Below are 14,317 nucleotides of genomic sequence, written 5' to 3'. Positions count from 1 at the left end.
GGTTTTTTCAGTGTTGTTTGCAATGTTGAATTGTACCTTTTGGTGAACATGAATTAAAAAATTGTAACCAAATGCCAATATAGAGCTGTAAATGAACCGATTCACCCGCGAGCTATTGAGAATGGATTAATAGAAAGCTTGAAACGAATCGAGCCTTATCGAGCAAGAGCCTTACTTAAAATCCGATTAATTATCAAGCCCGAGCTCAAGCCTTGCATGGAAAAATCGTTTAGGCTCATCGAGCATTAACAAACCTTGTGTTTTTTTAGATTTTAACTCCTTTGTGCTTCTATGTATAATTTCACACTGCACACCCAAGCTAAAGCCAAACTTTGGCTCGTTTAAGGCACTACATTCGAGCTCAGACCGAGCTTAGCTCGTTTAAGATTTGACTCATCATATTACATACTTAAAAATGCATATGGTTTAATTAAATATATAACAAACCAGTCAAACTAAGCTAAATTCAAACATTAAAAAAAAAAAAAAAAACAAACTCACAAGCCAAAATTGAATTTTAGAAAAAGAGCTCGGAAATGATCCAAGCTCGCTCATTTACGCCAAAAAAAAAAAAGTATAAGTTAACCTTCTAATTATCCGTTGACTCTCATCAACAGAACTTGAACAACTTAGTTGACCACTTCAATATCATGTAGATCACAGTTACACTTTCCTCCAATTTCTTCACAAACCCATCAAATTTCCTTGAAACCCATTTCAATTTTATTAATTTCCCTCCAAATTATTCATCATATAATCTATTATGGGCCAATCATCAACCCTAGTTAGTTTCTTTATACTGCTATTAATAACCCTAAACTTAATTTTCCCCCAAATTACAGCTTCATCATTTGATCATCGGTACAGTGTAGGTGATAATGTACCTTTGTTTGCCAACATTGTGGGTCCCTTGAACAATCCCAGGTTATTATTATTATTATTATTATGTGTTTTAATTAGAAGAAAAATCATTACTTTTAGTGTAATTTTGCTTATTTTGAAAGATAATTTTATTAATTTGATACATTGTGTAGATATATGATGTGGGTTTTTGTTTTTGGGTCAAGATTTTTGGAATATAAGAATATCCATATGGGAATTTGGTTGATCATGATGTGGGTGGTCTTTATTTTGACTTTTGAAGGTCAAGTTAGTTGCTTTAAGACTTTAATTGTCAAGATTTGTGGTATTTTTGTAGAATTTGATTATTGCATTTAAATATATGAAGAGTAATAGACCAATAGAGTGATAGACTAGAAATGTTATGGATTTTGATATTATAAAACACTAGTCTTGAATTTTTCAAAATCAAAAGTGAACTATTTGGAATGTCATGCTCATTTTTTTTATTTTCGTCTTTTGGGTTCCGATGTTATGATTTACGGATATCTGTTAGAATACCAAGATTCTGCAAGTATTATTGTATTCGGTATATATTGATTATTCCATGCAAGTTTTTCTTAAAAATTGTTTTTATTGTATTTCTTGCAGTGAAACTTATCAGTACTACGACTTGCCATTCTGCCATCCAGGTCAGCATTTAGGCTCATATTAACAAATGACCATAATTTGTTTTAAAGATTGAAACTACTTAAGTTGCCCTCATTGTCACAATCATAAAGTTTCTGCATTTTACTACAAAATAATTATCAATCTTGAAGATCAAGTGATTATGCAATGGTATTCAGTTTAGTATAAATGAATTCGGTTCAGTTTCAGGTCGAACCTGTTTAGCTAAACAAGCTGTCTTTGTGTCAGCCCGTTTAGCACCCCTAATTATTAAAATTAATTAACATCTTCAATCAATATTTTCTTTAATTCTTTTGCAGATAAAGTGATCCCAAAGAAGGAAACACTAGGGGAAGTTTTAAATGGAGATAGGCTGACCAACACCTTATACAACTTAAACTTCCGCGAGGACAAAGTTGACCAACTACTATGTAACAAGAACCTTAAACTAGACGAAATAACAAAATTCAAAACCGCTATCAGTGCTGAATATTACTTCCAAATGTATTATGACTATCTTCCACTTTGGGGATTTATTGGGAAAATGGAAGATAATAACTGGGCTGGTGACGGGTCGAGTCCCGCATATTATTTGTTCAAACACGTTCAATTTGATGCTTTATACAATGGTGATCAAGTTATTGAAATACGTGCTTTTAGTGACCCGAATCAAGCTGTGGATATAACTGACAAAACAGAAATTGATGTAGCGTTTACTTATTCGATAAATTGGAATTTGACTACAAGCGAGTATAATAACAGGATGAACAAGTATTCAAAAGCTTCATTGTTGCCGACACAACGACAAATTCATTGGTTTTCTTTTATTAATAGTGTGGTGATTATTGTGCTTTTGTTGGGACTGCTTATATTGCTGTTTATGCGACACCTGAAGAATGATTTGAAAAGGTACCTTTTTAAAGAAGTTTATTTGAAACTCTTGTATTTGTTTTTGTTTTTTCAGTTTTGTTGGTTTTTTATTTTCAGATTTTCTAGTGGGGATGAAGAACAAGATAAAGAAGTCGGTTGGAAGTATGTTCATGGTGATGTGTTTAGATGTCCATCACGAATGGCTTTGTTTTGTGGTATTTTGGGCACTGGGACTCAGTTATTGACCATGTAAGACAAAACGGGTAACTTTGAACGGGTCGGGTTAGGTTGAGTTGACTTGGAACACTTTATGTCAAAAGTTTATATTTTTTTATGATGTCAAATATGATTACAAACTTATATTAGTTAATTATTTTTATAAGAATGTAACCTTATGATTAAAATAATTAGTAGGTTTTTCTGTGTTTAAAATATATGACGAGTTACTTTTGACCCATTTGACTTGTTTCCCTTTTAGCTGATTTAGCCAGGCCTGTAAAGGGTAAACAAGCCTAAGGAACACGAACGGGGCATGTTGATGTTCGTTCATTTAACTTTAACGAACAAATAATCGAACATGAACATGTAAACAAACAGTTTTTTTCTTGTTCGTTAAGAAAATGAATGTGCTCATGTTGGTTTATGCTCATTCACTAACAATTAAATCGAACAGTTCATGAACATAAACGAACATAACTGAACATAGATGAACCAAAATCAATCAATGAGCACCAATTAAAAGTAAATGTGAGCATCAATTTGTTGGGCCTAAAAATTGATAAAACTAAACTAAATTGTAATGGGCGATCTTTTATTTTCATGATAGTAGACCTAAAAGATTTAAACGAATAAAAACATGAGCAAATTTAAACAAACATCAACTAATGAGCCTAAATGAACGTAAGCAAACAAATATTAACGAACGAACATTCATGAACATTAATGGATGAACGAGAAATTTGTCATGTTCTTTCGTTTAAATAAATGAACACAAAATGTTCTTGTCCGTTCATTTATTAAAAAAACGAACTTTGCACCATTTACAATGGGGCAAAAGTGAAATTGCACTAATTTTGACGTTATTTTACTAATCTCGTGAAAATAACGTTAAAAGTGACGGACGGTTAATCAGGCATCATGTAGTGGCTTTGATAGCCGAAAGACAAGGGTACATGCACCGATCAGCCGGTCCCGATGATTGAGTGCTATGTGCCTTATGTCCAAGGCTTGATGCAAAACTACTATCGAGCCGGGGGTCTCACCGGAAGCAGCCTCTCTATCCTTATGGGGTAGAGGTAAGGCTGTCTACATCTTACCCTCCTCAGACCCTACCATAGCTTTGCTATTGGTGGGATATACTGAGTACGATGATATTTGCACCATTTACAAACGGTTCGCTAAACGTTTGGTTTGTTTACAGGTCTAAATTTAACAAATCTACCCATTTATAAGTTTACTGCATAAAGCAATTTTGGCTGATGTTTGCATTGAAAATACACTTTGGGGGTCTTCGGCTAATTGACTTGTTTTCTTTTAACTATTTTTATAATGATTTGGCCCATTTAACATGTTGGAGATAGAACATGGCCCAAATCAACTCATTCATGCACAAATGAGTCAAAATTGGCATCTTTATTATTGTGTTTGTGTGTGTGTAATTAGCAATCCTAACATATACCTAATAGTTTCTTTTAACTTTTGATAATATTTATGTTTTCTACAGCCTTTGCTTGTTATTCGTTTTGGCCTTTTTCGGGGTCTTATATCCATACGGTCGTGGAGTTATTTCAACTTCTCTCGTGATATTTTTTATTCTTACCGGCCCGATAGCCGGATACAATGCTACCTCTTTCTTTTGCCAATTTTACGAGACCGGTTGGGTAAGTAATTTTCTTACTCTAGAATAAACTGCTTTTCAACTTCCAAAATGCATACCAATTTTGGTTAGAGGTGGCAATGAAGATCGTTTACCTATGAGTTGGTCAATACGAGTCAAACTGTAAAAAAAAAAACCATTGCTGTAATGGACCTAAAACCTCCTGATTATTTTCTTATTAAAAAACCGGATTTTTTCTGACTAATATGAAATTTCTAAAATTATATCAGATTCTATAATCGAGGATCAAAATTTTAATTTTTTTGACCAAGAAGTGTTCCCAGTCAACCCAACGTATGCTGATCCGTTTTAATACAAAAAGAAAAAAATATACCGTGGACTTGAGCCATCCATTTGCCACGTCCACTCAAAGTTTGCGTTTTTCTTGGTCAAAATTTGGGTCTGTAGGAGGCTAATATGTAAAAACAACCAAAGAGATGTAGGCATTATGAAACATTTACTTGATAAAAAGGTTGAAACGTAAAACATATGATTGACACACAACTTCTGCTTGTAAATAAAACTATTTGGTTGTACACTTTTCGTTAAGCTAAATATATTTAACTTTTTGCAGGAAAAATGTGTTCTTTTATCTGGAATTCTCTTCATTGGGCCACTTTTTATTACAATGTGTATTCTTAATACAATTTCCATATCAAATGGGGCTACAACCGCACTTCCATTTGGCACAATAGTGGTGATCGTTCTTGCGTATACAATAATTGCAATTCCTCTGCTTGCGTTTGGTGGTATTATGGGATACCGTTTTAGGTCAAAGTTTCAAGCACCTTCTGCTACAAAGGTTTCACCGAGAGAGATTCCTATGTTGAGTTGGTCAAGGAAGACTCCTGGTCAAATGTTAATCGCGGGTCTTTTATCGTTTAGTGCGATTGTTCTTGAATTGCATAATTTGTATGCAACGGTTTGGAGCTATAAAGTCTTGACTTTACCAAGTATTCTGTTTTTGACGTTTGTTCTTCTTGCCGTGCTTACATCACTTTTGAGTGTTGGGTTGACTTACATCCAGCTGGCAGTGGAAGATCATCAGTGGTGGTGGAGGTATGCTATCAAGTTGACTTTGACTTTTACTTTGACATTTGCCGTCAAACGTAGTACTTTTCTATTTCGATCAGTATTGGTATTGAGTGAATAGATTTAAAGAAAACATTTTTATAGAAATATTAATATTAATTAATGTATTGTCAATCTTTTCCTTAAAGCATTTAGGATTCATAGCAAATCAGAGGTTGAAACTTTGTATGTTTGACCTCAAAAGTCAAAGTGCAGATCTTTACTTTGATAGTTAAGGAAACTTGTGAAATTTGAAATAAACCCTCCTTTTCAAATTAAAGAGTTAACTTTGACTTTTGCGGTCAAACATGGTACCGACAAAAGCAAAACTGATACAAATTATATATAGAATAATTTTAATAGCAAAAATATATGTCCACTTGGACCATTTTGGTAGAAATTTGAACATTTCATGAAGACACCCCCAAGTCAAACAATGTTTTTATTCTCGATAACACTGTAATTTTGAAAAACATGTGAAAGGTTTTGACTTAGAACGATTTGTACTTTCAAAATGAATCTTTTTCTTGAAATGTTTAAATCGTGATTATTTGACTTTGTATGATAGGTCCATTTGGCGTGGAGGCTCGGTTGCTATCTTTATGTTCGGGTATTGCATCTATTTCTATTCAAAGTCAAACATGAATGGGTTCATGCAGTCAACATTCTTCTTTTGCTACAATTTTCTTTTCTGCTATGCGTTCTTCCTGATGCTTGCTACAGTCAGTTTCCGTTCATCGTGGTTATTCGTGCATCATATCTACAATGCAGTCAAAAGTGAATGAAATTACTTGTATGTAATCAGTTTGGTGATCTTTCTGATTTTCCCTAAAAATTTTGTAAAAGTGATCCATATGATTTATACTATGTTCAGAGTCATTAGTATATGCATGTGGCTTTAGATACTCTGAGTCAAGGTTTGGATTTGGTGCACAATGTACTTCACCGAACCATTAATACCAGGGGTGGCAATTTTTGAACGTGTTTGGTTGTCGTATGACTCGTTTAATAATCGGATGGTGTTTAGGCTTACCTGTTTAATGAAACGGGTCTTGTGTGTGTTGACATTTTTGACCCGCTAAGCTAAAATAGGTCCACCTAATTAAGCATGCCGACCTACTCCTGTTTATGATTTGTTTCACTATATTTTACAACCGACCAACTTGATTAACATGTTTACAACTTGATTATTACGCGTTATCCTGTTTGACATGTTTAAATGTGTACGGGATAGGGTTGATGGTTTGACACGAATAAAAATATGGGTTGTGTTTGGGGTGAACAGTTCAATATGCCAACCCAACGCGATTTACACTCTTAATTAAAACCATAATCAAATCATGAAACTCGGTTTTAAAGTTATAAATAAACATGATCGAAATATCAATTTCTTAATTGATTTGGTTATTTTAGTTTAGCTATAGGGTGGACGAGGCACCAACCTAGAAACTCACTACAACACATCAATTTCATCAGCCAATCAATAATATTGTGTCATCTGTTTCAATTAAATTCTACTCATTTAACCAAATTTATGCCGATTTAGTAGCTCAACCCACTAACCAATAAATTATGTAAGCTCACCTTCCTCCCCACTTCACTTGAGGCGTCCACCTAGCTCTACTAGTACTCGCTACCCTTGTAAGCTCCCCGCCATGTCCACCTTTATTACAGACTTACAGTTGTTTCAATTTGCCTTCGTTATTTGATTTTCTTGTCATGCATGAAGTACATTTTAACCCAAAGTATTAATATATATAGTTAAGTGGTGTCACATACTTTGTAACCAATAGAGGTGCACAAAATTGGTTATTCTTGAAACCCGGAACTGATTCGGAACCGGTTTTTTCATACCAGGTACAAAATGGGACCGGTTCCAGTCAGGAACCGGGTCGGTTCCGTACCCGACCCGATGGACCAAATTGAGAACTTAGTGGAACCGGTTTCGGTAGGAACCGGGACCGGGTATTACGTAAAAACCGGTTTCACCGTTTTTTATTTTAATTTTAAACCAACTAGCCGTTAGAAACCGGTTCCAACGGCTATATAGCCGTTTTTGACCGTTGGAACCGGTTATTTTACTATAAATAGGTTATCTACATTCTATAAATAGCAAGATATTGTGTGTACTTGTTAAACCACTTCCAAAACTATAAAACAAACTCTAAATCAAAGCTTAAACCGATAACAAATGGCAACTAACGACGACTTTGTTATGGTGATCGAAACAACACGATGCCCCGATGTTTGGGTTCATTACAATTTGTGTGTCATGACCAACTTTCAAGAGATGGCCCAGTGCAAGTATTGTTCCAAGTTTCTGAAAGCGGGGTCGAACTCGACCTTACGCAAGCATACCAATAAGTATTGTCGTGAGAAAAAACGATTGGATGCCAAGAAAGCGGAAGCCGAAGAGTCGACCGGCACTACAACTCAAGCACCTACCGCTTAATCGTGGTAGAACGCGGATTAAAACGACGGACGTTGTTTTTTAGTTTAAGGATTTTTACTTTAAGTTGTTTTTTAGTTTAAGTATTGTAATGTTTTAATAATGTTTGTAATGTTTTGTTGTTTATATAATAAAGTGTCCGTCGTTATTATAATAAGAAATAAAACTTTATTAGTAATAAACAAAACAAAACTAAATATTACTTGAAAATTGATCGTGTTACAAATGATTTTACTAAAACAAATAAAAATTACAAGTTTTTTTAGTCTTCATCCTCTTCTTCTTCACCACCCGAATTCCCGGAAGAAAGCCCTTCCTCCACCTCCTCTTCATAAATAGGTCGCTCTATTGGTATTTCGTCTTCAAAGTTTGCCTTGTGTTGAATACGATCCACCACACCCAAATGATCTTTTAGGCAAATGCAAACATCTAAATACTCGGGAGTTAGTTTTGTTCTTCGCATTGATAGTACCCTCCCACTAAGTGAAAAAACCGATTCGGAAGCAACCGTTGAGGCTTGTACGCTAAGCAAGTCACGAGCCATGGCGGATAAAATAGGAAATTCGTTTTGTTTTCCTTTCCACCAAGCCAACAAATCAATATTGCGAATTTCGTCGACCGTTGCACCCTCAACATAGTTTGCTCCACTATATCGACCAAGTTCGCTAGTTGGTGTGTTTCCTCTTTGCCTCTTAGATGCCGATTCACGAACCGCATTCATCAAGTTTATAAGTTTGTCCTTGCATGGCTTACTATTCGTTGCTTGCCTCACAAAAGACGACCTCGCGCTTGGACCATAAATTTTAAAATAATGGTCATAAAGGTCTTGAAGGTGTTTGTTAAACTTTTCCTTCGCTTCCATCGAGAAATTCGGGTCGCTCTCATGCATACCCATGTTGTCGCATATTTCCTCGATCAATGTCTCAACCCCATTAACATTCCAATAGGGGTTTAAAGCGGCGGCACAAGTAAAGCCCGGCTGTATGTCTTCAAAATATTTTAAGAACTTTTCTTTCATTATCGCAACAATATCCATGAAGATGTGGTTCTTATCCTCAAACTCTCTAAAAGTCGAAGACACATATGTTGTACGATTCTTGCAAAACCCAACAACTAGTAGGATAATAAACTCCCGATAACTTAGTTGTTGCGGTTTTGAACACATCAAGATATTCCAACAAATAACCGACATGGACCCAAACACTTTCAAGAAGCATATCGCCCTCGTGTTCATCAACAAGATTGTTATGAAAAGATTGTAAAGTTTGGCGTTGGGCAAAAGCACACTTTAGCATATGACAAGTTGAGTTCCAACGGTTGGAACGTCCCAAATCGGCCCCAAATACTTTCTTTCAACCGACTTGCAATAGTTCTTATATTCAAGATGTTTTCTTTTACCACTTTTGAAAACATCTTGTAACATAAGTCTAAAGAAAGTTAAATCTTGAACAATGTTTCCATTTTCGAGACCTTGTTGAACGACCAAGTTGATGATATGTGCAACACATCGAACATGAAAAAAATTCCCGAAACTAGGTGGTGAATATTTTATGATAAATTTTTCGGCTGCCTTTGTATTGTTTGATGCGTTGTCAAAGGAAATATAAAATATTTTATGTTTCAAGTTGTAAGTCGTTATGATAAGAATCATGAAGGTCCAAAAAAGCTAATTGTCTATTCAAGGAGGAGGGGTAAAGTGCAAAGTGGCTAGTGTGCACATGTTAGTATTAATAGGAAGGGAATAATCATATGAGTTAGTTATGAATTTTGTTAGTAATGAGTGGCTCTTGCATCAGGCAATGAGAGAGGGAATATCCCTGGATTGTTAGTGGTCCTATTCTATCTTTTCTTTATATTTCCTTTACATATTAAATCAAATTCCCTTCCTACCCTTCACTTTTCTTATTATTCTCGTTAAATTGCTCATCGTTTTCAATCTAATTACCAGTTAACTGTTTGTGTTTGATTTGAATACTCATCACGTTTTTTTGTGGTGCACGTCTAGTAACCAATATATATAGTTTAGTTGATTTGAAATTATTGTGATAGGTTCACAAATCAGTTACGTCAGTATACCTTTTTAGCCGGCGATTTAAAACTTAAAACAACCCACGTAAGTTGAGTCAATTCTTTTGTTTTTTTAATAATTATTTTCTGGAATATGAAAATATATATACGGTAGAAACTCGATAAATTAATACTCGATTATTTAATAAACTCTCTAAGATAATATTTTTTGACGGTCCCGACTCAGAGATAGAGTGCTAAATTAATAATTCGCTAAAATTATAAGATAATACATTTTTGATAATTTCTTTAGACCCCATATAAATTAATAATTCCCTATACATAGCATATTACATGAATGATTTATGAAGGTTTCTTGAAAAATGACTCAATTATCTTTTGTTTTTTGTTGAAACCAATTTCCCCTTGAATCTCGTCTCTAATTTTCCTTAGCATGGTAAGAACTTCTGGTGTTGTTTTCTCATAGCTCAACAAGAAATTGTTCAATGTGATTGCCGCTTTAATAGCTTCGTTTCACGAAGGGGGGTCCGCTGTAGAACTTTCATCATCTTCTTCATCGATATCATCTTTATTAATACCAATAACGCTTTCAATAATTTCTTCATCAGTCAACAACTGTGCAACTACATTTTCTTCTGGATTTCTGGATGAGTCCGAACATCTTCGACATCCATTGCATTGCGATAACCCAACTCTTTGATCAATAATTAAGTGGAAGCTTGAAATGTGTTTGTAAACTAAGTATTCTACTATAAATTAATAATTATTAATTTATCGATTAATTAATAACTCTAATTAATAATTTTTGATGGTCCCAAGTGTATTATTTTATAGAGTTTCTACTGTATCATATATATATATATATATATATATATATAACCACACACTTGAGTTTACTTCTCTAATCTCAGCCACACACCACAAGCACCACAAACGTATGAATTCAGTTATACTCTCCTCTCTCACTCATTCATCCATCTTCATCCTCTCTCTCTCTCTCTCTCGTTTATTCTCATCAAACATTTGTATTTCCGGGTAGCTGGTATAATCATTTGTCCGCGACACCATTTGTCGTTGCCGGGACTCGTTTTCTTTATTCACAAAGGTAGACATTCAAATGAGAAACAAAGAGCTATTGGAAACCAAAAGAAACAACAAACTGTTGGAAACTGTGAAAACCTGTAATACATTTTTACTTTTTTGCTTTCATTTTTATGCAAACACAGTCACATAACCATCTACCCATTATCTCGTTAAATCATTAATTAATACATTAGATACAAGTTAAGCACTTCTCATTATATTATTATCTTATAGTCACTATTATTATATTATAGTCACTAGTTACTACATTGACTCACAAATTTTTGTCAAAACAAGACAAAAAAATTAGTGAACAATTTTAAACCCACTTTTAACTTTGCTTGTTTTACCAGTTATTCAATTCTTCGGAGTTGCACACTTAGCCAGCTATAATATACATCAAATGTGTATAAAAACACAGATCTCATGATCCCCAATTTGAACATTAAAATTTGGGTTAAATCCATGCCCAGAAAACTTGAAAAACATTCAGAAAGTTTTAACATTTAGTGAATTCGGTAGACAATCTCATAACATAACTAAAAATACATGATTATTAAAAAGATTCATATGGCCTCTCTTCTAGGATCTTGAAAAGATGACAAAACAATCGCAAAAGATAACCAACGCGTACAAGCATTTCATTCTTCAGTTGGTCTTTGTCCAAGAACCGGAATGTCCTCATACCGCTTCTGCATAACAATGACAATGCGTTAACAAGCACTCATTCAGATTTGACTAACATGATCAGTCTTCAATAAGCAATCTCAAAAATGCTTATTAAAAACAGCTTGTTTCATCATCAATTAAGCAGATAAGCATTAGTCTCCGTTACCCAAAACTCAGAAACTGCTTATCTGCTTTTAAACAGAAGGCAATTAACTGATAAGCGCTTTCAACCACATTTTGTTATCTTTAATGTTTGCGTGAGTGGGTGTGGAAACTAGCTCATTACTGACTATAAGAAAACTATTGAATGCACACACGTGTAAGCAGTAAACATTACCCCAATATTGTTGTTCTCCCAGAGTTTATGAACTCCATAGTCCACTGCCTGTAACATGTAAATCCACACAGCTCCATGAGTCAGTTAACAAACATTATAAACTACTTCAAGAAGCAAGCAATTGCACTCAAAATTAAACTAACAATACCACTATTTTTGTTTCTGAACCTTTACTGTGATTATTAGGGGTGTTAAAGGTCTGTTTATATGGATTTTAAGTTTTAAGTTAACAACCACCCTTGGAAACAGTTTTTGATAACTGTAAACCAAAACCAAACCGTTTTTAGATTTGAGCTTATTGGGCCGAAAAAGCCCAACAATTACAGGAGTGTCCTAACAATTATTTATTTCAAATTACAGAACCTTAAGGTTTTCCCCAAATTAAACAAGCGACATAATTTTCCTAAAAAAACATCAATTACTCAAGATCCTGCGTATACAGTTTCTCAAAATAGGGCTAATAAAAACTTAAATACAACACTACAGTTTACGCCTGCCTGTATTTAATTAACAGAATGTAATCCAGAAGTTTTTGCTCTGTAATTTCACAATTGATAGTTAAACATATTCCTAGAAAACGCATCTTAACGCAGAAAATCAGAAATCTATCTTCTTTAACAAAATCATTTTAGATTACATATCAACAGTAGGAGTGGAGTGCAAACAAGCCAGGCCGCTCGTGGGCTACTCAAGACCGTATTGATAACGATCTAAGCCTTAACAAGCCCAAGCCTCAAATAAAGTTCACTTGGTTATCGAGCCCGAGGTTGAGTCTTGTATGGGAAAATCGTTTAGGCTCGTCAAGCCTTTAGGAGCCTTGTGTATGTTTAAATTTTAGCACTTTTGGACTTCTATGTATTAAATTCACTGTACACAACCAAGCTCAAGTTGAGCGAACAAGCCTGAGCCTAAAATAAAGCTCATTTAGTTATTAAGCTCAAGCTTGAGCCTTGTTTGGGAAGATCGTTTAGGCTCTTCGGGCATTAACGAGCCTTGTGTATTTTTGGTTTGAGTACTTTTGAACTTCTATGTATTAAATTCAAACTACACAACTGAGCTCAAGCCGAGCTTTGGCTCGTTTAAGGTAATGCACACGAGCTTAACTCGAGCATAGACTCGTCTAAGTTTTCTCAAAACATATAAAAATAATTAAAAAAAAGTTATTAAACTAATTCAGATATAACACACGAGCAGAGCTCGTGTTAAACGAACGACTCACGATCCAAGCACGAGCTTTAGAAAAAAGAGCTCAAATCGATCAACAGTTTTCACTAATAAATTCCAAATCAAAACCATACTTACTATTCCTTTAATTACATAAAAAAGATATAATTATGCAGATCTAATACAAACAACAAACGAAGTAGCAAATCAGATCCTAAATTCAATTACTAGCAGTAATCAGATACACAAATATATAAACAATCAGACTTAATAATATATATAAGAGAAGTAGAATAGATCAGAAACCCTAATTACCCGTTCACCGAGAAAAGCACCGGCGATGACAAAAGTGACGTAAACGGAGTTACGGCGCATGAGGACTTTGTACAGTCCTTCGAATAGTCCACCGGTTCTACGAGCTGCCGAACTCATCGCGACGGTTTCAGTTGACGGAAATGGGAAATGGTTTTTTTGTTTTGGTCAAAGTGGCTGTGGCGATGGCTCTTGATGCTTTGTTTAACCAATTTATATCATGAAAAATCTAGAATAATGTTCTTTATTATTATTGTTATTACTAACTCATAAACATGTAAAAGAATCAAATATTCGGTGAACCATTTGACGAAAAGTTTGTTTATACTAGTTTATTTATGTTTGTTCGTTTATGTATTGATAGAATATAGTTATACTAGTTTTTATTCCCCGTATTACGGGGGTTGTTTTATATTGTTTGTTCTAATATTTATTTATTTTTTGAATTTATATTTTTCTTATTGTATCAAAGTTAATAATATACTTATGGTTTGGTGATAAATTGTTTCACAAATAAATGAGATATTAATAACCCGGTTTAAAAGCTATATGTTATGATGAGACCCAAGACCCGTTTATTTTTTTACTATAAAATTAGTTTTTTTAATTATAAATAATATTTATGAAAGTTAATAATATACTTATGGTTTGATGAGTCCCAAGACCCGTTTATTTTTTTTACGATTAAAAATTGGTTTTTTAATTTGAATAATATATATATATATATATATATATATATATATATATATATATATATTTTTAAATAATTAAGATATTAATTTTTAGTATATCCTATTTTATAGGATTTTTACATCAATAATTTGGTGAGAATAATTTTTTTTAATGAGATGTTATAACCCGTTTAAGGAATATCTTGGTTTAGTAAGATCCATACCCATGAATTCGGGTTAAATGCATGAGAAGCCTCCATTTAAAATCAAGCAAATCT

At 33.9% G+C, this 14,317-nt stretch overlaps 2 protein-coding genes across 2 annotated transcripts; one reads left to right on the top strand and one right to left on the bottom strand.

Annotated features, from left to right (window-relative positions):
* The first annotated feature begins 650 nt into the window (after positions 1-650).
* LOC143578349 (transmembrane 9 superfamily member 5-like) lies at positions 651-6,127 on the top strand. The gene is made up of 7 exons (XM_077061952.1): positions 651-924; positions 1,492-1,532; positions 1,830-2,418; positions 2,497-2,628; positions 4,103-4,259; positions 4,830-5,314; positions 5,895-6,127. The coding sequence occupies exons 1-7, from the start codon at positions 764-766 to the stop codon at positions 6,109-6,111; spliced, it is 1,782 nt and encodes a 593-aa protein (XP_076918067.1). The 5' UTR covers positions 651-763; the 3' UTR covers positions 6,112-6,127.
* A 5,171-nt stretch (positions 6,128-11,298) lies between these two features.
* On the bottom strand, positions 11,299-13,577 carry LOC143578355 (cytochrome b-c1 complex subunit 9, mitochondrial-like). Its single transcript, XM_077061957.1, has 3 exons — positions 13,372-13,577; positions 11,893-11,940; positions 11,299-11,578 (listed from the first exon to the last, which is right to left on the bottom strand). The coding sequence occupies exons 1-3, from the start codon at positions 13,486-13,488 to the stop codon at positions 11,528-11,530; spliced, it is 216 nt and encodes a 71-aa protein (XP_076918072.1). The 5' UTR covers positions 13,489-13,577; the 3' UTR covers positions 11,299-11,527.
* Positions 13,578-14,317: the final 740 nt, after the last annotated feature.

This window comes from Bidens hawaiensis, unplaced genomic scaffold (genome assembly GCF_021521415.1).
Source record: "Bidens hawaiensis isolate Kalapana, Puna unplaced genomic scaffold, B.hawaiensis_p1.1 tig00029163_1, whole genome shotgun sequence".
NCBI lineage: Eukaryota > Viridiplantae > Streptophyta > Magnoliopsida > Asterales > Asteraceae > Bidens > Bidens hawaiensis.
The sequence above is the reverse complement of the archived record's forward strand: the minus strand, read 5'-3'. Positions and strand labels throughout refer to the sequence as shown.